At 35.4% G+C, this 23,639-nt stretch overlaps 1 protein-coding gene and 1 pseudogene across 1 annotated transcript in view; both read right to left on the bottom strand.

Moving 5' to 3' along the window:
• The window catches only part of LOC136039370 (RNA-binding protein 5-like), a 145,128-nt gene that overhangs the window by 68,664 nt on the left and 52,825 nt on the right, over positions 1-23,639 (bottom strand). Inside the window, exons 12-13 of the mRNA XM_065723046.1 lie at positions 22,549-22,799; positions 21,180-21,505 (exon numbers count right to left, since the gene is read on the bottom strand). Coding sequence (XP_065579118.1) covers positions 21,180-21,505; positions 22,549-22,799 — 577 coding nt within the window. The remainder of the gene's footprint in view (positions 1-21,179; positions 21,506-22,548; positions 22,800-23,639) is intronic.
• On the bottom strand, positions 5,604-10,851 carry LOC136039372 (dual specificity protein phosphatase CDC14A-like; annotated as a pseudogene).

Raw genomic sequence — 23,639 nt, 5'->3', positions numbered from 1 at the left:
TGGCAAACTTAGAGGCTTCAGAGAGGGTCGTTGTCTGCCTATCGTGGTCAGGAAATCCAAAATTACAGAGCACGACAAACACTACGCTTGAATTTTGGACTTGCATTAATCCGAATTCTTGTAATTTTAGGGAGTGTCAATTCCACAATTTTCTTTGGACCCGAGATAGCACAGTTAGACGAAAAAATTGTCTTTGGTGCATATCTACGCGCAAATGCTTGCGAGAAATATTCTTTGGTGCAAATGCTAAACTTCTTGAATTGTACTTATTACAGTTATCAGAATAAACGTCGTAGCGTTGACTTGGAAAAGAGCAACGTGTCACCCATCTACTATACCCTCCCATCTTCCCCATCCCATGCCAGCTACTTCGCACCTACAGGTAGGTCAAACTATTAATATTCTTTGAAAAAAAAGTATGATCCTACTTTATGAATCTCTAAGAAGTCTTCGTCGAAAAACTTGACAACAGACTCGTCAAACTCTGTGCGTTTATAAGGACATTCAAAATGATAAGGATTAATGACAAAAGAGGCTAAAATAACTAAAATGAAAAAAAGAGGCGACTATATAGGAACATTTTTTTCAGACACTATTTTGGCTAAATACAGTAGAAGAAAACTTCCGTTACAAGAATCTCTTAATTCTGTTACAATTAACACAGCAATAAGTCTATTTCGTCAATTCTATTTGTAACTATGGGCTGAATATCTGCTGGCAATTGAGCAACTTGAACGAGACATAAAATGAATTAATTGCCGTTTAGACCAACAATTATGCTACTAAAAAAGTCCGTTTTTCATGCACCATTAAATACCCCTTTAGGAAAGATTCAACGCCAGAAATAAGAAATTTCCAACTAGAAGAGGAAATGTTCTTTATGTAATTAAGTCTGCCCCAATAAAACATATTCTACGATTTAATCTCACAGAATGAAACACAAAAATTACACACAAAAGAATCTAATTAGACAGCATATATTAGAAGAACTCCAGAGAATTTTAGGGAAAATAGATCTAAGAAAAACTAAGCATTGAAAATAGATAAAAGAAAACTATGTATTTTCACAGTATTCGGCAGTCAAATTGTTTCTAAAACATTTTCAGGCACTGAGGCTAAGCACTGACAAATTAAAAATAATGTTTACTGTTTCACTAACCAATATTACTTATCAAGATTATTTGTTACATATTAAGGCGGTATTAGGAACCGGTTCGAAGGAAGTAGATATTCCAGTAGTAAACTGTATTATTTTCCCATGCTTTACACCACTAAATGCTGCTTCGGATTTCTTATTATTCTTTCTGCACCTGGCTAAGATGAAATAGCATTTCCTTACTGTAATTTCTGAAAAAAAAATGAACCCCTTTCAGCCTAATATTAATTTCTAAAGACATTTGCTTCGCTAAAATGGGTACCATATCTTAAAGCATATCTGTTTATCAGTTTCTGATTCTTTTGTAGATCCAGAATATGTGTGTTCCAAGCACTATAACATGAGGAATATCTAAGAAAGCAACACCAATAATGTGACATCATGATCACAGTACATAGCAGTATATGAAGCGGCCTTTAATTTAGAGGTACTGAATTTTTTTTTAGATCATGTCATAAGAGCATAAAACACCCCAAGCAGTAACCAGACTAATGTACATCACACGAATTGACGCAGAAACTTCCGCAGGTGGTTTAGGTAACGCTTTTCTTTCATTCAGATGTCACAATTACACGCTTCAATACTGGGACTATATGTTAGCGATTTTTTTTCTTTTTTACAAAGGACTAGTTTAGCAGTAACCAGTTAATCCATCCACCAATGTCATTATACTCGTAAAAGTATAGCAAATTGGTTAGGCGCTAACTTTTGGACAAAAAATTGCACCCTTTGACCTTTTCAAATAGAACTTGTCTTTGTTTTGCAGAGCACCGTTACTACTTTAGAAGTTAATTTTCTTATTGTACATTTTCTATTGTTTCAACCTCGATTCTAATACGGTTACTGATTCCGGTTCAAAGATACACATCTTTCCCCATAACAAATTACTTCATATCTACATATCAAACTAATTTTGTTGAATTTCCACATTTTTCTCGTTTTATAGTGTATCTGGTACTGGCACGTGCGCAGGGGGGGCCTTCAGGCCCGCTCCCTCGAAATTTTTTGAAATGTTTAATTCCCATGGTTTCTTGGGATTCCTGGCAAAAATAGGACATTTATTAAGAATCTAGATATATATGTGAAGCCTTTTTTGGGGGATTTTACAGCATGCAATTATCCGGTCAAGTCACTGCCCATTTATTAATCCATTTTCTGTCTAACTTTTTACCCTCTTTGAAGTAATTAGCAATTGTACTGTTATATTTTTTTTTTTTTTTGTAAAGAGAGTTTGCTTTCCACAGCAAAATAGAATTATCCTTGATATTAGGGTGTTTATCCCCCCTTTTCACGATAAAGTACTGCTTTTAATGGATAAATTTTGGAAACTATAATTTTCTATTAAAGTCTACGTTTTTGCAATCGAAGAACTACCCCCCGCAGCACCCATGTTGCACTTTTAACCCTGAAATTTCCCTTTCAGTGGGATATAATAGATTAATCACTGGCTCTAAATCGCCATGAACATAACCTGAGCCTAAAACGTACTTTTTAGGCTTCAGCATTCTTCCCCCCCCCCCCATCCGCTACAATACTACAGATTAAAGTTAATCTGTATTTTCCGATATACGTGCTTTTTGCATTACTAAATAAAAAGAAGTGCTACTTTATATCTGCTGTTTCGAAGATTTTGCCCCCCTCCCCCGAAAAAAAATTCCTGCGTATGTGCCTGATCTGGTATATAAAGATTTCTAATACGATTTTTTTTTGGAATGGATTTTTTAAGGCCATGGTTGTTCTGTCAAAAAAGCTCTCTATTACAAAATTTCTGGTATAAAAAATTACGAGTTGAACTAAACTCTACATTATTGGAAAAGTTTTTTTTTCCGAAAACAAGACTTATATTTACATAATCCCTTGCTGTCCGAATTAATTCGAATATGTAAAAAATTCGCCGTTTTTCTTTATTTTTCATTTCGTGGAAGTGTTTCCAGTTAACGAAATTCTAACCTGGCAACACAAGTATAACACATTTTCTATTAATAATCACATAACATGATGCATTTCCAAGAATTCATTATATTCACTAATACCATACAATGTGACACTGTCTATAGCCAAATAAAAAGTAATATATTAGGAGTAGAAAAGAAAACAACAGAAGGACAAAAAAGTACATAAACAGATTATTAATCACAATACCAAACCTTACATCATAAAAGACCACCAACACTGTCTCAAAACGCTTTTACTGGTAAATGCAAACCAATGCAAAAAACCGCATTTTCAACCCGTTTATTTACGTGTGTGGTCAAGGCACCTAACAAAGCCGTCTTTAGCATTAACCAAAAAACACCTTGTTTTTTGTATAATGTTTCGTAGACTCGAAAAACCTGTTAAAGGAAGATATTTTAAAGAAATAATGAGAATTTTATTCAAATATATATATATATATATATATATATATATATATATATATATATATATATATATATATATATATATATATATATATACTTGTACGAAGAGAACAAGACTAGTATCGAGGAATATCGCGAGACCTAGTATTTTCTGAGCCTGGTACAAAATATCAGTAAACAACCATTAAATAAATTTTATTGATTTATAGCGGTTCCATCATTACCACTCTCTAAAACACTAACCTTCCCAAAAAATCATAATTAAAAAATCATTCGAGAAAAAATCGTCAACATATGACTTGCTCGTTGAGACATAGAAGTTTCAAACAATCCCCGGAACTTGATATATTCTCTTTAGTCGTTAGCCCGAACGTTTAAGATGTTTTTGATGGACTTTTTATTAAGAAATTAATCACTAGCGAGAGTGTCCTCAATGGAGTCAATCTACACAATGTTATAGGGGGGGGGGGGATGTATTTTTCAAATTCTAAGAATGGAGGGTTCTTTTTGTGGATAGCAAATAGGGTAAATTTTTTTTTAAATCTAGGGAGTGGGGTGAAAAATTTGGCCATCTGCCATAATTGGCGCAACTGGGTGTTACTTTATGAATTCTGAATGACCAGTGCACACAGGTGAATTACATCATAGTAACCGCTATTCTACCTAAAGGTCATAAGTGAAGATTCTAGAAGTTCACCGACACTTTTCACGATTTTGATCCTTAGCTTTTAAAGTCAGAAAGATGTTCCCTGAAAAGGAAGAGCAATACTAAAGAGCGACAATATTTTTTTTTGTCATAATAAGCTGAACGATATTTTCTTTTCAATATGCTTCTGCAATTCAAAAGGCCTTATAAAGTTTTTTTTTTTGAACCGAGATTTACAGAAAATACTATGCAAATCAACACGCTCGATCGATTGGCATGATCCGTTTCCTCCCTTCCCCTCTAACTAGGATCTTAAGATGATGGTTAGGAGTTTTTTTTTCTTATCAACACGTCTTACACCCCCAATTCTCGATTAGAGAGGCAGCTGGAAATCAATAATTTTGACATCAAGTTGTTGCCTTACCTCGACACAAACAAGGAACTTACATGAACAAAAATAAGTTTTTTCATAACAAACAACAAATCCAAACTTATTTTTTACATTTATCGGTGAAGCATGTTTCAAACAAAATATTACCCTTTGAATTACTGCAGTACCGAATAGAAGTCACCAATACCATCAAGTCTTCAAGTTAACATTAATGACCTTCCAAATTGATTTTTCTTTTTTTTTAAGTACAACTAGTTCTTTTCAACTCTCTAAGTCTTGTTAAATCTCTGAAGTTAAGGCAATCCGCATTATTGTTCTTTGGAAATAACAAAGATTATACACCACAGTGTTATCTCTAGATAACTTTATTTTAGTATTTCCGCAGATGACGGTCACAGCATATGTGACCAAAATATCTAGTATTTTTGTAAATTATCAACCACTAAAAAGATTTACTCCTATTTGAACTTTTATTTATAGTCTTATCTGTCTCATTTTTATCTACATTTTTCCGTTTGACAACTAAATTTGACTCTCAAATATGCTAGTTGTTTGACACGTGCTGAATCCATCTCGAGTAACTCTATTTCGAAATTTATCAAGATTTTCCCGTCAAAGCACTCAAGCAAACTTTAACTTTCATCAAGTATTCTTTCTGTTAAATAAAATCCTTTTCGACTAACATCATACTTAAATGTTTTTCAACATATTCTCCACATTAAATACAACCCTTAAGATTCATTCTAAAGTATCGAATATGCATTTCCTTATTTTCTTTTTTTTAGTTTTCCTCCAATGGAGTTAATCTATTTCAAAAACCTTGACCTAATGCAATATAATTTCAAACATTTTTTTTACCACTATCCTTTTTATATATTCAGAAATAATACCGTTTATACATAATTAAAGAACCTAACCTTTTCTCGATGAGTACAATTATCCAAAGTCATCTATTTTAAAACACGAAAGCAGACTATGGTCCTCATTAAGCTTAACGGCAAATTACGACAAATTCAATAGTTCCTCAACAACATCAACAACATTATAGTTCCTCAACAACCCTTAAGATTCATTTTAAAGTATCGAATATGCATTTCCTTATCTTCTTTTTTTTTTTTTAGTTTTCCTCAAATGGAGTTAATCTATTTCAAAAACCTTGACCTAATGCAATATAATTTCAAACATTTTTTTTACCACTATCCCTTTTACATCTTCAGAAATAATACCATTTATACATAATTAAAGAACCTAACCTTTTCTCGATCAATACAATTATCCAAAGTCATCTATTTTAAAACACAAAAGCAGACTATGGTCCTCATTAAGCTTAACGGCAAATTACGACGAATTCAATAGTTCCTCATCTATTTCATAACGCTTCGCCGGCTTCTTTTCCTCTCTTAAAAGATATGCAGAAAGAAGAGTTTCTTTTACACAGTTCTTGAAGTGGAAAAAGAATAAGCTCAATCTCTCATAACTTTACTATTTAAGCTCTAGTCAAGGATCCTAATTGTGGGCAGGAGAAGGAAGGTACGGACCCTTAACCTAAATTGCAAAAAGAAGCTTACTCACAAAATTATCCTGGATTGAAGTAAAAAATACTTTCAATAGTTCAATGGTTTTGACAAAAATATAATTTTCCAATAAAATTTCATAGCTAAATAAACAGGCATCATAAGTATACATGATGGACACAAAACAAATTCCAAAATTGAGGGTATGAAAAAAAAAAAGAAAAGATAAAAACTAGTGACATTGCCTTCGTTCAAGGTTTTAGAGACAAACCTAAGGGGCAGAGTACCCACATTTCTTTTGACATGGACGGTTGGCCCGTACATTATCGATCCTTGTTGAAAGCAGCTTTATACCTATTGTCATCTTTGTAAAATACGCAGTAACACTTGAGCGTTGCTCCTTATCGCCATCTATTCATCAGAATTTTCCCTCTAGAGAATGTAAAAAACTCCACAAATCTGTCGAACGGTTTAGCTTTTTTCTCGGAAGACTATAAACCTGCGATGACACAATGCTTCAAAATTTACGCGTTGCCTTTTCAAAAAATATAAAAACCATTATGAACTATAATAGGGTCCCTGCAGAACCGATATTTGAAATGATGTAAAACAAATAAATAGCATATAATATATACATAAAAATAAATTGTATGTATGTTTGACGACTGACGTCATTATAAGGATTTTGCATTATGACGTCATGTACGAATTTTGTATGTTTGTATATGACGTCATTATAAGTATATAAGGTTTTGTATATGACGTCATTATAAGTAAATAAGGCTTGCGATTCAAAGAAAATATTTAGTATAAATCCCACAATGGCAGAAGAAACAGCCGAGGAAGCGGCTCAAAGAGATAATGCCAAAAGGCTTGCGGCTAAAGAATGCAAAACCGCGCAGTTAGATGAAAATCAACCTGGACAGCGAGAATATAAAACATATCAAAACTGAAAATGATAGCGATGATGATTGGGTTTGGGATTTTGACTTGGATAAGGTTCAATGCCTGCCAGATTTTAGTAAAAAAAAAACAACAAAAAACAAAGGTTCGGCGATATGTATTTCATAGTGACAAAAGATAAGCCAAGGTAAAACAAACCAAACAACTTGAAAGTGATACCGATGATAAAAAAAACGACGTTGAAAGGACTATCGTTTCCCAATTGCAACATCTTTTCCACAAAAATAATAATTTAGCGCTTCTGTTCAAAACAGCAATCGAATTGATGCCTACTGATACGCATACAATTGTTATTTCCGCTGACAAAGCGCCTACTGCTGAACAAATGCGAAGATACAATGCTCCAACTATCAACGAAGTGGCAATCGTTATGGTCGGTGATCAGTTCTTACCTCGAGATATTATTCTTTATAGGCAAAACAATCAGTTGACAAGAATTGCTGAAACTCATCGATGCTATGATGCCCTACAATATCCTATCATTTTTTGGGAGGGAGCCGACGGCTATCACTTAAATATTAAATTGATAAATCCAGCCACTAACAAAGAAATGAATAAGAAATACAGCGCAATGAAATATTATGCGTATAGATTAATGATTCGTTATTTATTACATTTACATATAATCCATCTTGGGATTAGATAAAACAGCTTTTACATCCTGGACAATCGCCGGTTCATAGACATGACATTACGACCCGTGTCTTCCGGCAAAAGTTGCTCTTCTTCATCTCCTACAGAGTTATGGGAGAAATACAAATCGCAAATGGCCGAGGATATACTCCACCGAATACGGCTAGAGAGGTCAGATATGACCCTGGACTTTACAACAGAAATTTATAAGTGCACTTTAGTTATGATTGAAGATTTGTGCTTATCTATTGCAAACAAACTTCTCAAGCATTTGGGAATGCCTTCACCTAATCTTACTGCTTCTATTTCTACATGTGTAGAATGGGATCGTGAACAAAGTTACAACACTATTGATCTATTGTCGCATGTACAAACAAATATTTCTAAGTTAACGTCTGAACAAAAAGGCATTTATGATCAGATAATGCATTGTGTCTGAAATCTTCTTCTTGGACGCGCCAGGAGGTACTGGTAAAACGTTTCTAATTAGATTGCTTCTGGCATCAATTCAATCCAAAAATGACAGCGTTGGCCCTTGCTTCGTCCGAAATAGCCGCAACGTTGCTGCCTGGTGGGAAAACTACTCCTTCCGCTTTGAAATTGCCACTGAATATGCAATATATAGAAACTCCCACGTGCAACATTTCCAAATCATCTGGGATGAGTAAAGTATTGCAGCAATGCAAACTTATTGATTGGGACGAGTGCACAATGGCGCACAAAAATAGCTCAAGGCTCTCGAGCGATCATTGCAAGATTTGCGAGGAAATTCTAAACCCTTTGGCAGCACATTAATATTGCTTGCGGGAGATTTCAGGCAAAACATTACCTATTATTCCTAGATCGACACCTGCGGATGAAATAAATGCTTGCCTGAAAAATTCTTATTTACGGGCACACGTAAATGCATTAAAATTAACTTTAAATATGCGTGTCCGATTGCAAAACAATCACTCTGGTGAAACATTTTCAGATCAGTTGCTGACAATTGGGAACAGAAAGCTCCCAGTCGACTCAATTTCGGGACGTATACAGCTGCCTCCTGAATTCTGTAATTTAGTGACGTCAAAAAATGATTTGGTTGAAAAGATATTTCCGAATATTCTAACCAATTATAATAATCATAAATTGCTAAGTGAACGAGCGATTCTAGCAGCCAAGAACAAAGACGTCCAACAATCTTGACAGGGCCTTCTGAAGGAGAGGCTTTTCTTATTCCTCGCATTCCCATGATTCCAAAGGCCTTTTCAATTTAAAAGATTGCAATTCCCTATTCGATTAGCAAGTAAAAAAAAGGAGAAAAAACTGAAAGAAAGAAATTTGAATAAAGAAAAAAAGCTGTTGGTGTGGCGCTTCGCACCACACAACAGCTAGTATACCTATATAGGAGGCCTACTGTCATTTAGCTTGAATATCCAGGTTGCGGCGGTAGCTAGCACGGTTGCGGCGGTAGCTAACACTAAACTTCTATATATAGAAGTCTGCCACGTGCCGAGTGCTTGAGATTCTGCCTTAGTTGAATACGTGGATAATTCAATACTTGGACCATATTTAGCGCTGCTGTACACACCGAATTCAGGGAATTTGTGAAGTCTCAAACTAGGATGTCTGGACCTGAAAGCTTCCCCTGAACCCACATAGGCATCTGTTTCATTTCCAACCACTTTTGTTGGTGGTGAAATATGGAGCCAGGTCGACAAACTCGTATCCATGCTATCACTTCACGAGCAGTGAAGCGATAGTGCTTCATAATGTAGCAGGCAATCAAAGAGCCGGTTCGGGCGAGGCCAGCTTTACAATGAACAGCAATAGCTCCTTTCGCATTTTGGGAAATTTGCAAAAATTGCTCCAGGATTGAATCAGATGGCGTTGAACCATCAAGGAAAAAAAGATCATGATGCTGAAAACCAGCGTTAACAAAGCGAGAGCTGTCGTAACGCCGTTTATTGAGGCGAATCACGTTTGTGACATTGTGCTTTCGAAAATAACGGAAATAATATTCAGGTGCATGTTGTCCTTCTTCTGCATTGCTTGTAGAGTGAGGTCCCAAAAAGGCAAGAAACTTCCCCGGAAGGATCCAATTCAAATCACCATTCTCAACACACTCGTAATGTTTATAGGCTTCTGCATCAAAATCATCAAAACCGAAGAATTTACACTTGAAAGCTTTGTCAATTCCTCGTAGACAATCCAACAGGGTTATACAACATTCAGCCCAGACATCTCTGAAGGGTAAATATTGAGGTCCCGAGCCCGCAGTCAGTAGTGAGTGAGCTTCTTCAGCAGTTTTCTTTAAGTATATCACAAGGTAAGCTCCAACAAGGTAAGCGGCATTAGCTCTCTTTTGGGGGTTCATTGGTGTGTAATGTACAATCCTCTTCTTCATTAAGTTTGCACTTTGAAGTTTTCGTACTACTTTTTGGCAGTAGCATTGGAACAATGCCAAAGTTAATGGCCCAAAATCAGCGTAAAAATTCAAATACAACAGCTGTTCATCAATTGAAAAATAATGGTCCTGTGGTGGTGCAGTGGATTTGACCTTAGCTTGGTAATACGGGACCCAGAGATCGAATCACGCTGCAGGAATGCACTGCAGGGCCGACCATAGTAGTCAAGAAGCGTCGTTAATTTCTTAAGTAAGTGAAAAATAATGTATTGGCGGTGGACTTGGGCCATATATCTGTTTGTAACGTCACAAAGTAAAATCTCTCTTTAATCAATTCAACTGCGTCAACTAGAACGCCACTGCTCTCAGACAGCTCCATTGAAGTTGTCATGAAGTTGTTTGTCGTCTGACGTCATGTTTGTCGACTAACGAAACTACAGACCGGGACACCGGGACACAAATGACGTGTTATGTCTGTTATAACGTAATAGAGGCAACAATCTTGACAGGGCCTTTTGAGGGTGAGGCTTTTCTTATTCCACGCATTCTCATGATTCCAATGGATCTGCCTTTTCAACCTAAAAGATTGCAATTCCCAATTTGATTAGCATATTTAGTTTTCAGTCCAGAACCACTAAAGCTATTATGTAAATATCAAAAATATTTATGTTGTCTGAGCAATAATTTTTAGTTTTTATTTCAAAATAGAAAATTACCTGACAATTTTAGAATTATATCTATCTATATATATAAAAATAAGTTGTCTGTCTGTGGATCAGGTGATGTTCAAGAGTCGTTAAACCTGACATTCTATTTATATGCACAGACAATGGGACAGCAAAGAATGTTGTATATTCGCAAGTTTTACGTAGTTAAAAACACATATATATATATATATATATATATATATATATATATCTATATATATAAAAATAAGTTGTCTGTCTGTGTGTCTGTCTGTGGATCAGGTGACGTCATGTTTCTGTGTTGACTGACGTCATGAAATTAGTTGTCGTCATTTTTGCTTTGACGGTGACGTCATTCAAGATATTTAAGACATATGTTCACGTAGAAATCTATTAATGTTTAAGTTTACAATGACTGATGAACTTACCATGGCAAAAGCCGATGAAGATGCTCAAAGAGTCTATGCCAAAAAACTTGCTGCTGATAAAGAAAGTCAGAAAAGAAAGCGTGCCGAGGAATAAAAAGAACAGCAAGGAAACAGGCTTGAGGCTGATAGAGAAAGAAAGAACAGAAAGCGTGCCGAGGAATCAAAAGAACAGCAAGGAAACAGGCTTGAGGCTGATAGAGAAAGAAAGAACAGAAAGCGTGCCGAGGAATCAAAAGAACAGCAAGGAAACAGGCTTGAGGCTGATATAGAAAAAAAGAACAGATAGCGTGCCGAGGAACTACCAGAGCAACGCGGAAGCAGACTTGCTGCTAAAAGAGAAAGTGAAAAAAGAAAGCGTGCCGAGGAATTACAAGAACAGCAAGAAATCAGGCTTGCTGCTGATAGAGAAAGTAAGAAAAGAAAGCGTGCCGAGGAATCACAAGAACAGCAAGAAATCAGGCTTGCTGCTGATAGAGAAAGTAAGAAAAGAAAGCGTGCCGAGGAACCAGAGCAACCTGAAAGTTATCGCCTGGCATTCAGGTACAACCCAGTCGATGATTATAGCTTGAGTAGATGTGTTCAAATCGGGACAATGTCTAAAATTTGTCCCTATTGCAAGGCCTTGAAATTCAATGGTGAAACAATGGGAATGTGTTGCGCCTCAGCAAAAGTTAAACTTCCTCTATTGGCTGCACCACCAGAGCCATTGAAGACGAATGAATGCTTGCCTGAAAAATTCTAATTTATGGGCACACGTAAAAATATTAAAATTAACTACAAATATGCGTGTCCGATTGCAAAACGATGACTCTGGTCAAACATTTTCAGATCAATTGCTGACAATTGGAAACGGAAAGCTCCCAGTAGACTCAATTTCAGGACGTATACAACTACCTGCTGATTTCTGTAATTTAGTGACGTCCAAAAATGAATTGATTGAAAAAGTATTTCCGAATATTCTAAAAAATTATAAAAATAATAAATGGCTAAGTGAAAGAGCGATTCTCGCACCCAAAAATATAGACGTCCACGAAATCAACAATATTGTTTTGACCAAGATTCGAGACCAGGCAGTCCTTTACAAGTCAGTCGACACAGTTTTGGAACCAAATGAAGCGGTTAATTATCCATCTGAATTTTTAAATTCCATAGATCTTTCAGGGTTTCCACCACACGTGCTACAACTAAAAATAGGCATACCAATAATACTTTTAAGAAATATAAACCCACCAAAGCTTTGCAATGGCACTCGACTTGCCGTAAAAAAAAAACAATGGAAAACCTAATAGAGGCCACAATCTTGACAGGGCCTTTTGAGGGTGAGGCTGTTCTTATTCCTCGCATTCCCATGATTCCAACGGATCTGCCTTTTCAATTTAAAAGATTGCAATTCCCAATTCGATTAGCATTTGCAATCACCATTAACAAAGCTCAAGGTCAATCATTAGAAAAATGTGGTATAGATCTTAATACTGATTGTTTTTCCCATGGACAATTGTACGTTGCATGTTCGAGGGTCGGTAAACCTGACAATCTATTTATATGCAGCGACAATTGGACAGCGAAGAATGTTGTATATTCGCAAGTTTTACGCAGTTAATTTGTATTGTATCTATCTATCTATCTATCTATATAAAAACGAGTTGTGTGTATGCATGTTTGTTTGTTTGTAAAAAGAGCGTTTGCATATGATGTCATTATTAGTACATACGGCTTTGTATATGTAGAGACAATGGGAAAGCCAAGAATGTTGTATATTCGCAATTTTTACGTAGTTTAACTCCTGCAGACGAAATGAATGCTTGCCTAAAAAATTCTAATTTATGGGCAAAGGCAAAAATTAACCTAATAGCTGCAGGCACAACTATGTCTACAGGTTTAGGTACAACTAACCTGAGACCTGCATGTACAATAAAGAAAACAGCTGCAGGCACAATTAAGCCAACAACTGCAGACAATTAAGCGAACAGCTGGATTCAGGAAAACCAACAGCTGAAGGTAGAGCTAAGCCAAGAGCTGATGACAATGAAAACTGCAGCAGGAGGTACAAAACACAACAGTTACAAGTACAACGAAGTCAATAGCTACACATACAACTAAGCTAAAACTGAAAGTACACTATTCAGAAGCTGAAGGTACAACTAAGTCAACAGCTGCAGACAATTAAGACTTCAGCTAGAGGTACAACATCTAACAGTTGCATTTACAACTAAGTCAATAGTTGCACATCAAACTAAGCTAGCAAATGAAGGTACAATATCCAGAAGCTACAGGCAAAACAAGGTCAATAGCTGCAGGTGCAACTAAACCAACAGCTGCAGGTAAAACATCCATACTACTGCAGGTACAATAATGACATTTAAAAACAGCTCTTTACTAGGTCTAAGGTCGTATATACACTATGATATATGAACCTTGGTAGCGGCATAGGGAATATTGACTAAGTTAATATTTGACGACATTACCAATTATAAGAATTGAACTTTTTATGTTTCTTCGATTATATAATAAAGGCTCAGAAGGTACTTAATTTTTTGGTATGTTTATTAAAAGTTAATATTTTTCTTTTCATCCTTTTTGGTTACATTTTTGTGTGCCTTGATGAGGCATCAATATTTTAAAATAATTCAGAGAAAAGGAGTTTACAAAATTCTGCAAGTGCCTGGAAAGTTTTTTCTTTTATATTACTAGGTTTTTTATTATACCCAAGTTTAGAAAAAAAAATATGGAAGTAGATTCAAGAATCAGGTTTATCAACCAGGTTATTTTCTCGGTTTAGCGCAATCACTATCGAAAAAACAAAGAAAAATGATTTAGGTGTTTTGACAATTTTTTTTTTCTTGAAAAAGTTTTTTAGTGTATTTCTACTGTCTTATTAAAAAGAATTCCGCAAAAGGAGAACTTACTAGAATAGGAAAGAAATAAAGGACCAAAATTTCTAAGAGAAACGCCAAAAGAATAGTCATGGTGCCGTCGCGACAACATCCGCAGATGATAAATCAGACACTTGGAACATTCCGACCAAAAAACCAACGGACTAAAGAAACTCAAAACAAGCGAATAGCATCCTACTAAAAGGTTAATTAATTCCAAAAAGTCAACAAAAAGACTTAGATGCATAAAGCAAGATTCTTACGGAAGAAGTGGACGTGTTTTAAGTATGAAATAGTAATAAAAAATACAAACATGAACATTATTCTCAATAAATGGGAGATAGGGTCTCACATATAAGAGTAGGTATTGTTTTCAGTACCCTACAGCAATGCCTGCCCCGTCCCCTTAATAGGGCTCCCAGGATTAAAAAAAAGCAGCACACGATGATCTACACAACAGCCCAACAAATACTACGCCTAACTACAAATGTACTCACTTGCCCCCCCCAGCTACGCCAACGGTGTCATTACGCCCTTTTCGCTCCTTTTTTTTTTTTTACAAAGAACTCAAAATCCAAACGATAAGAAATTGTCAAAAATAACCAATTGGTGTTTACTAGTTATGTTAGCTAAGCTCATATAATGGCTAAAGGCTGAATGATATAAGATCCATCATACAAACTCGACATGAACTCCAGGATGAGGATAGGAGAGGAACTTTTCAAGAATAGTTGAACACAAAACTGCAGAGGGTAGAATTTGAAATATATATATATATATATATATATATATATATATATATATATATATTCTATATATATATAAAATAAGTTGTCTGTCTGTGGATCAGGTGACGTCATGTTTCTGTGTCGGCTGACGTCATGAAATTAGTTGTCAGGTGACGTCATGTTTCTGTGTCGGCTGACGTCATGAAATTAGTTGTCGTCATTTTTGCTTTGACGGTGACGTCATTCAAGTTATATAAGACATATGTTCACGTAGAAATCTATTAATGTTTAAGTTTACAATGACTGATGAAGATGCTCAAAGAGTCTATGCCAAAAAACTTGCTGCTGATAGTTCCTCGGCACGCTTTCTTTTCTGACTTTCTCTATTCTGACTTCTCTTTTCTGACTTCTTTTCTGACGGCAACTAATTTCATGACTTAATTTCAGAACTTAATTTCTGTGTTGACTGACGTCATGAAATTAGTTGTCGTCATTTTTGTTATGACGATGCTTAGTATATTGTAAAACACATTAATTTGGTTAATAATATACCATTTAAAACACCAAAATGAACATGCTGGAGTAGTCACTCGGTGAGAGAGGGTGTCAGAACGGAGAATGAAGGTCCCAGGTTCAAATCCTGGTTAGGCTAAAAAAGGTAAAAATCTAAAAACTAAAAAAAAAACTGAAAAAACTAAAAAAGGCAAAAACTACAAAAAAAACTAAAAACTAATAAAAAAAATTAAGAATAAAAAAAAAAAAAATAAAAAAGATAAAAACTAAAAAAAAAAGTAAAAAGAAAAAACGAAAAAAAACTAAAAAAGCTAAAAAAAAAGGTAAAAACCAATAAAAAACTGAAAAGAAAAAAAGGAATAAAACTAAAAAAATTTTCATCTAAAAAACTAAAAAAAAACTAAAAAAGGTAAAAACTAAAAGAACTAAAAAGAAAAAAAAAACTAAAAAAAGGAAAAAAACTGAAAAATAAAGGAGAAAAAGAAAACTAAAAAAATATAAATAAAAATAAAAAAACTAAAAAGATAAGAACTTCAAAAAAAACTAAAAAGAAAAAAGAAAAAAACTAAAAAACCTAAAAAAAGGTCAAAACCAATAAAAAAAAACTAAAAGGAAAAAAAGGGAAAAAATTAAAAATTTATTTCATCATATACCAATTCAAAAACGAATGTATACCGGGATGACGACCGGGACACAGGGAATATAAATGACACAACTACAACGGGGACGCCGGGGATTTAAAGAAACACCAAAATGAACATGCTGGAGTAGTCACTCGGTGAGAGAGGGTGTCAGAACAGAGAATGAAGGTCCCAGGTTCAAATCCTGGTTAGGCTAAAAAAGGTAAAAAACTAAAAACTAAAAAAAAAAACTGAAAAAACTAAAAAAAGGCAAAAACTACAAAAAAAATAAAACAGCCGAAAAACTAAAAAAACTAAAGAAACTAAGAAAAGGAAAAAACTTAAAAAACTAAAAACTAAAAAAAAAACTAAAAAAAGGAAAAAACTGAAAAATAGAAGAGAAAAAGAAAACTAATAAAATTAAAAATAAACATAAAAAAAATAAAAAAGATAAAAACTAAAAATAAAGTAAAAAGAAAAAACGAAAAAAAATAAAAAAGCTAAAAAAAAGGTAAAAACCAATAAAAAACTAAAAAGAAAAAAGGTGAAAAACTAAAAAAAAATTTAATCTAAAAAACTAAAAAAAACTAAAAAGGTAAAAACTAAAAGAACTAAAAAAGAAAAAAAAACTAAAAAAAGGAAAAAAACTGAAAAATAAAGGAGAAAAAGAAAACTAAAAAAATATAAATAAAAGTAAAAAAACTAAAAAGATAAAAACTTCAAAAAAAAACTAAAAAGAAAAAGAAAGAAACTAAAAAACCTAAAAAAAGGTCAAAACCAATAAAAAAAAACTAAAAGGAAAAAAAGGGAAAAAATTAAAAATTTATTTCATCATATACCAATTCAAAAACGAATGTATACCGGGATGACGACCGGGACACAGGGAATATAAATGACACAACTACAACGGGGACGCCGGGGGCACAGGGGGATATAAATGACGACCGGGACACAAGGAATATAAATGACGCCCGGGACGCTCAAAGAGAAATCACAGACTGGGACACCGGGACACAAATGACGACCGGGACACAGGGAATATAAATGACGACCGGGACACAGGGACATAACTACAAAGGGGACGCCGGGGTGCACAGGGGGATATATAAATGACGATGGCGACTCAGGGAATGGTCGATTAGCAATCACCATCAACAAAGCTCAAGGGCAATCATTAGAATCATGAGGTATAGATCTGAATACGGATTGTTTTCCCATGGACCATATGTCCATCCCAACAGCTAGTGGACCATATGTTGCATGTTCAAGAGTCGGTAAACCTGACAATCTATTTATATGCACAGACAATGGGACAGCAAAGAATGTTGTATATTCGCAAGTTTTACGTAGTTAAAAACATATATATATATATATATATATATATATATATATATATATATATATATATATATATATATATATATATATATATATCTATATTCACAGGTGGGACATAGGGACACAACTACAATGGCGCGTAACTAATATGGCGCATAACGACTTACGCGCGCGGGGGGGCTTGGGGGGGGGGGGCGCGAAGCGCCCCCACCAACTAGGTGTTGGGGTGCCACCCCAACAGCTAGTCTATATATATAAAAATAAGTTGTCTGTCTGTGGATCTGTTGATCAGGTGACGTCATGTTTCTGTGTCGGCTGACGTCATGAAATTAGTTGTCGTCATTTTTGTTATGACGATGCTTAGTATATTGTAAAACACATTAATTTGGTTAATAATATACCATTTAAAACACCAAAATGAACATGCCGGAGTAGTCACTCGGTGAGAGAGGGTGTCAGAACGGAGAATGAAGGTCCCAGGTTTAAATCCTGGTTAGGCTAAAAAAGGTAAAAAACTAAAAACTAAAAAAAAAAATAAAAACTAATAAAAAAAAATAAAAAGGCTAAAAAACTAAAAAAACTAAAAAAAGGTAATAAAAAAACTAAAAACTAAAAAAAGAACTAAAAAAAAGGAAAAAACTGAAAAATGGAAGAGAAAAAGAAAACTAATAAAATGGTAAAAGAGAGAATCGTTTTATATGAAAAGTTTTTGAGTGATAGATCATACGAGAAGAACATGAAAGTAAAAAACTAAAAAAGAAAAAAAAACTAAAGAAGAAACTGTATCTATATATATAAAAATAAGTTGTATATATGCATGTTTGTTTGTTTGTGGGTTTGCATTTGACGTCATTATAAGTATATAAGGCTTTGTATATGACGTCATTATAAGATGACACTACAGACCGGGACACCGGGACACAAATGACGACCGGGACACAGGGAATATAAATGACGACCGGGACACTCAAAGAGAAATTACAGACCGGGACACCGGGACACAAATGACGACCGGGACAGAGGGAATATAAATGACGACCGGGACACAGGGAATATAAATGACGACCAGGACACAGGGACACAACTACAACGGGGACGAAGGGGGCACAGGGGGATATATAAATGACGACCAGGGAAATGACGACCTTCTTGGACCAGGGAAATGCGACAATAATTCTGAAAGTGATCAGGGCAAACTGGCTAGTTCCTGGTTATTGGAAGCTTTGGGCCCACCCCAATCTAAATCGTCGCTCTGTAGTCAATGAGCGCTCCCTTGGCCCAGAAACTCACAGGTGTAAATTTCAAAGCCTTTCGAAAGAAAAGTCTCTCGGCCGTTTTTTTTTTTTTTTTTTTTTTTTTTTTTTTTTTTTGAGGGTGGAGACACAAATTGTTCTCTTTTTTTATTTTCCATCGAGTCCGTCTTGACCCAAGGGCTGACCTAACAAGTTTTGACCCGACAAGTTAAAAAGTTTTTGGACCGATATTTGATCCCATTTTTTGGAAGAACCATAGCCCAAAATCGTTTTGTTTCTAAATACATTATGTGCTCCCTGGTTTAAGGACCTTAGGCCTGTTAGTTACAAACTGATAAGGGACAGCAAGTTGTTTGCTCATTTCAGGGCTCCCTGACCCCTTCTCTCTCCCAAAAAAGTGTTTGGCCCCCTTACCACATGTAATTATAATTAGAAGTTCCAATCTAATCGGACCTTTCACCATTTTGAACAAAATGGCTATCTCACAATTTTGATTGAATTTCTTGGGGGAGGAATATGGGTAGTAAAAAACGACACGAGGGTAATTGGCTACCTTCCAGTTATTTTTTAACCTAATAAAAGGCAATAAGATTTTGAATTTCCAATCAAATGAAGCCCCTCCCAAGTTTCTATGACCGCTCTCCTTTCATACGAAGTGACGGCGAAAAAACGGAAGGGAGAAACAATACATTGCCCATGATATGGCCCTTAAAAAAGCAGAAATCTCCGAAGCATACTCCCGTGCGAAGCTTTGGTTTTCTATTTGGAAAGATAATAATTGTCCTAGGTCGGGTGTTCTGAATGATGTTCGGCTCTATTCAAAAAAGATTTTTGGAAGTGAGCTAGCACGTCACCGAGCAGGCATTGTTGATTCGTATTCGCTTAGAGTTTCTGCTTTGCACCAATTGCATTTGAAAATACCTCGCTCCTCCAAACACCACATCCTCGAATCCTCCCAAAGCTTCTGATATACCCCTATCTGAGCGGTAAACACATTTTTGAATGAATGCGCCGCACCAGATCCAACTTTAGAGTCTAAATAGGAATCCGAACTTGATGAATTTCTATCTGTTTACCGGGAGTTTCATTATGTTGTTACAATGCAAGCCATAATAACAGCAATCTCCAAGCTCAAACAAAAAGCAACGTTTGGTATAGATAATATTAGTCCATTACATGTTGTCCAAGGAACCCCTTTGCTCATGTCACACCTAGGATGACTCATGCAAATGATTTTTGATCCTTTTACATTACCGTCGCCTTTTTGTATTGGTGCTCTCAATCCTCCTCAAGTAAAGCCAAAACTAACATTCAGTATTCGATATTTAGGCCTATAACAATCTCTACTACATTCTGTAAACTGTTTTAGCTGCTTTTGGTATACGAATTAAAGGGGAAATGTAGCGTTCCGCCATACCAGTTTGGCTTTCAGAATAAAATAGGGTGCGTTGATGCTCTTAGTGCTGTAGCTAATTTCCTAATAGAGGGTGAACTGGCCCAAAAGGGTCACATTCTAGCGGCACACGATACTAGGTGTGCATTTCACTCATTGGTACACGGAGCTTTGCTCCTTCATACGGCAAAAAGAGGTATTCACCCTTATGTTATTGGTACCTCGAGAAATTTATATTCGCGGCTTAAAGTACGCATTAAAACTACAAATCCATTTAACTCGCCGGTTTCCAATTCATCTAACAGATGCTCCGCGAGATAGCCTTTCTCGTCCCAGTAACCCACCGAATGATCTGAATAGTTTTGTCTCTGTTGATAAAGATACGCGTCAAGGTGCTGTCACTTCGCCTACTCTTTTTACCAAAGTTGCCCTAGATGCCCAATCAAAATACATATTCTCATGGATTGAGGCAGCAACAGACGTGACACTTGTCTGTTTATGTGGATGATACCCTTAATCTTAGCAGGTCATTACAGCGTATCGAAGAAAACTTCAGCATACTCGAGAGTGAATATTCGAAATTGGGGCTGGAATTTAGCGCTGAGAAAACTGAGATTTTTTAAAGTTTTTTAAGTGCAATGAAGCAAGAGAACAAAGCAAAATGAACCTGTGTCATTTAACCAAAAACTTGGAAAACTATAGGTTCTATGCTACCTTAGTTCTTCTGCCCTAGGAATGACGCATGGACGGATAATAGATAGACTTATCTGTTAACAAATGATCTAACATCATTTTTATACAATCCTAATAAGGGCTTAGCCCAGATTTGCCTCTCACTCAATCGGACTATCTGTCTTGGCATTCTTTATGCCAAATTTAATTTAATTACAATTAGCTATGCCCACAACTGCTTGATTTCAGTCCGTTGATTTTGAATTAAAATCAAGTGGTTGTGGGCATCAAGCCATGGCTAATTGTAGAAAAAGCCACAACAGATAGCCAAAATAGAATTAAAACCAAAGACAGAATTAAAATCAAGCAATTGTGGGCATCAAGCCATGGCTAATTGTAGAAAAAATCACGACATATAGTCAAAATAAAATTAAGAACAAAGACAGAATTAAAATCAAGTAGTTGTGGGCAACAAGCGATGGCTAATTGTAGAAAAAGCCAAGACAGAGAGTCCGATTGAGTGAGAGGCAAACCTGACATAAGCCCTAATTAGAATTGTATAAAAATGACATAAGACAAAGACAAAACTTGAAATCAAAAAACTTATATCAAAAGACAAAACTTACTTTTGAAGAACATCCAGAGTAGGGAATTGCCTCTTACAAAGCAAGCAAACTTTTTTGACATAGTCTGTGTGTGGATCAACAAATGTTGGCTCTTCATCGCTCAAAACAGGAACTTCTTTCTTATTTTCTTCTTCTTGTTTCAAAGCATAAACTCTCATAACATCTGCTACTGAGCTCATTTCTTTCCTTTCAATAACTGAGAAGGCAATGTCCGCAGTGCTTGCTTGCTTTCTGATCTCAGTTTCAGTAGGTGGGGCTTGAACTGTTGCAGTAGTGCTTTGTCTAGCTGCTTCTTTTCGTTGTCTTTTGGCCCACTTCTCCATATCCTAAAATTAATAAAACATTTGAAATACAATTTCCTCCAATTAATCTAATACAGATTAATCAGAAACACAACCACGAACAACCATGCTCCTAAGATTCTATTCCGGGGAAAAGCACAGCCCGTAAAAACAGCAAAAAATGAAGTAAAAACTATGTTAAAACAATTGAAACTGAATAGCACAAATTTCATTAAATAGACCAAAAAGACTTGCTTTGGGGGCCCTTTTGATTGCAAACTGGTTTGCAGGCTTTTGTTTTTGCCTCTACTCGCTCGGATCTTTGGCCCTTGCAGCTAGAAACATTAAATATTAAATTTTAAACATATATTATACCGATTAAATATTAAAATATTAAACCTATATTTGGAAATATTAAACCTTTATATGTAGCATACATATGGTATATTCCATAACGTATATATAGAAATATTAAACCTATATTTTCTTTACTCGTATCTTCGAACTACGTAAATCTATGACAATTTTAGTAACGGGAAAAATTTTCATCTTTCTCCTTCTTTTCCGCTTTCTTTTTTTCTTGCTTTTCCGGCTGATTTTCTTTTTGCCGATTTTATATTTACTAGCTACTGCGTCCCAGTATAAATATTCTTGTTCTTGGTCGTCATAGTAATATACGGGGTGAATACAGGCATCAAAATAGGCCTAGTTCTTGACCTTTGTTTTCGTTTCTTAAGAGGGACAGGGGAGGCAAAATGGTATCTTTTCTGAAAAGCTGCCTTATATCAAAATGGCAAGGAAAAAAGAGGGTCAAATATAAATTCAGAGTCCTGCCCCCCTTCTAGCAAAAATCTTCCTTGAAAACTTCGCTATTTCTGTTTATAAAAATAGACTTTTTTTCTTGGCTGTTGATTTTGTATAGAAGTTGAGCTTGTACGGAAGATCCCCCTTGAATTTTTTTCATTATTTATTTCATGGACTGAACCGACCTGGGGAAATAATGTCTCGAATAATCACGGTTGCAATCGTGGTTACGGCTAGTTAAGACGCAATATGGACGTAAACAAATAAGAGAATAGAAAAAGTACCTTTTGAATTTTCTTTGCAGTCATTAATTTTTCATCTTTCTCCTTCTTTTCAGCTTTCGTTTCTTCTTGTTTTTCCGGCTGATTTTCTTTAACAGTAACATATTTACTAGCTACTGCATCCCAATACAAATATTCCTGTTTTTGGTCGTCATAGTAATATTGTGAGTCCGAATGGTAATACAACCCGGTTACTGGATCGTAATAAAATCCAGATGATTCTTCATACTGAAATCTGTTTGGATCTGGCGGTACTAAAAAATATTATGAAATCAAAAATGTATACAAACCCTCGGGTCTTAAAACTGGGGTAAAATCGAGGGATAGTTAAGTAAGACATTTTACTAAATTTTTTAGACAAAGTCTATACAACTAAACAATTTAAATTCGTATGACAAACCGTCTGTTATATGGTAGTGCCGCACTAAATCAGACAATTTTTAGGAACAGAAATTATTTGAAAGAACAAAAATGTTCCATATATGAGGGCGGCTGCCTACACCTCCACAACCCTCCACTCTTCGAGAAAGGTACAAATGCTCGAAAGCAAGAGCGATTAGGATAGGAGTGACCGTATCTTCTAAAATGCATTGGGAGAGTTTGTTGATGCATATTTGGTTTAAAATAATAACGCTTTCAGTTCAAATGTGTTCCATGCCATTCAGCAGATAAAACATTACCCTGTAGTGGCGCAGTGGGTTTGACCTTAGCTTGGTAACACGGGGCCCAGAGATCAAATCATGCTGCAGTAATGCACTGCAGGGCCGACGCAGGGACCTGAGTAGTCAAGAAGCGTCGTTAATCTGATACAATACAGATAAAACATTTACAATTACCGAATAACTATACCCGTGGCACTTATAAATAATTTTACATAAAAAGTTAAGCACAAAGAACGAGAGGGGCACCCACTATTATGTAAAGAGTAATTTCTATGTATTTGTTGCTAGTTACTTTCATTTGAAAGAAACAATTGTTTTAAGTTTAGTTCTTGTTCGATTCTAATGCTGTACCCAGAATGACCCTAGAATCATGAAGAGGGCTAAAAAAAGAGTAGAGGACGCGGCACTAGACTTCTTAAAATCTGAACCGGC

The sequence above is a fragment of the Artemia franciscana genome, chromosome 19, assembly GCF_032884065.1.
Source record: "Artemia franciscana chromosome 19, ASM3288406v1, whole genome shotgun sequence".
NCBI classification, from domain to species: Eukaryota; Metazoa; Arthropoda; class Branchiopoda; order Anostraca; family Artemiidae; genus Artemia; species Artemia franciscana.
The sequence above is the reverse complement of the archived record's forward strand: the minus strand, read 5'-3'. Positions and strand labels throughout refer to the sequence as shown.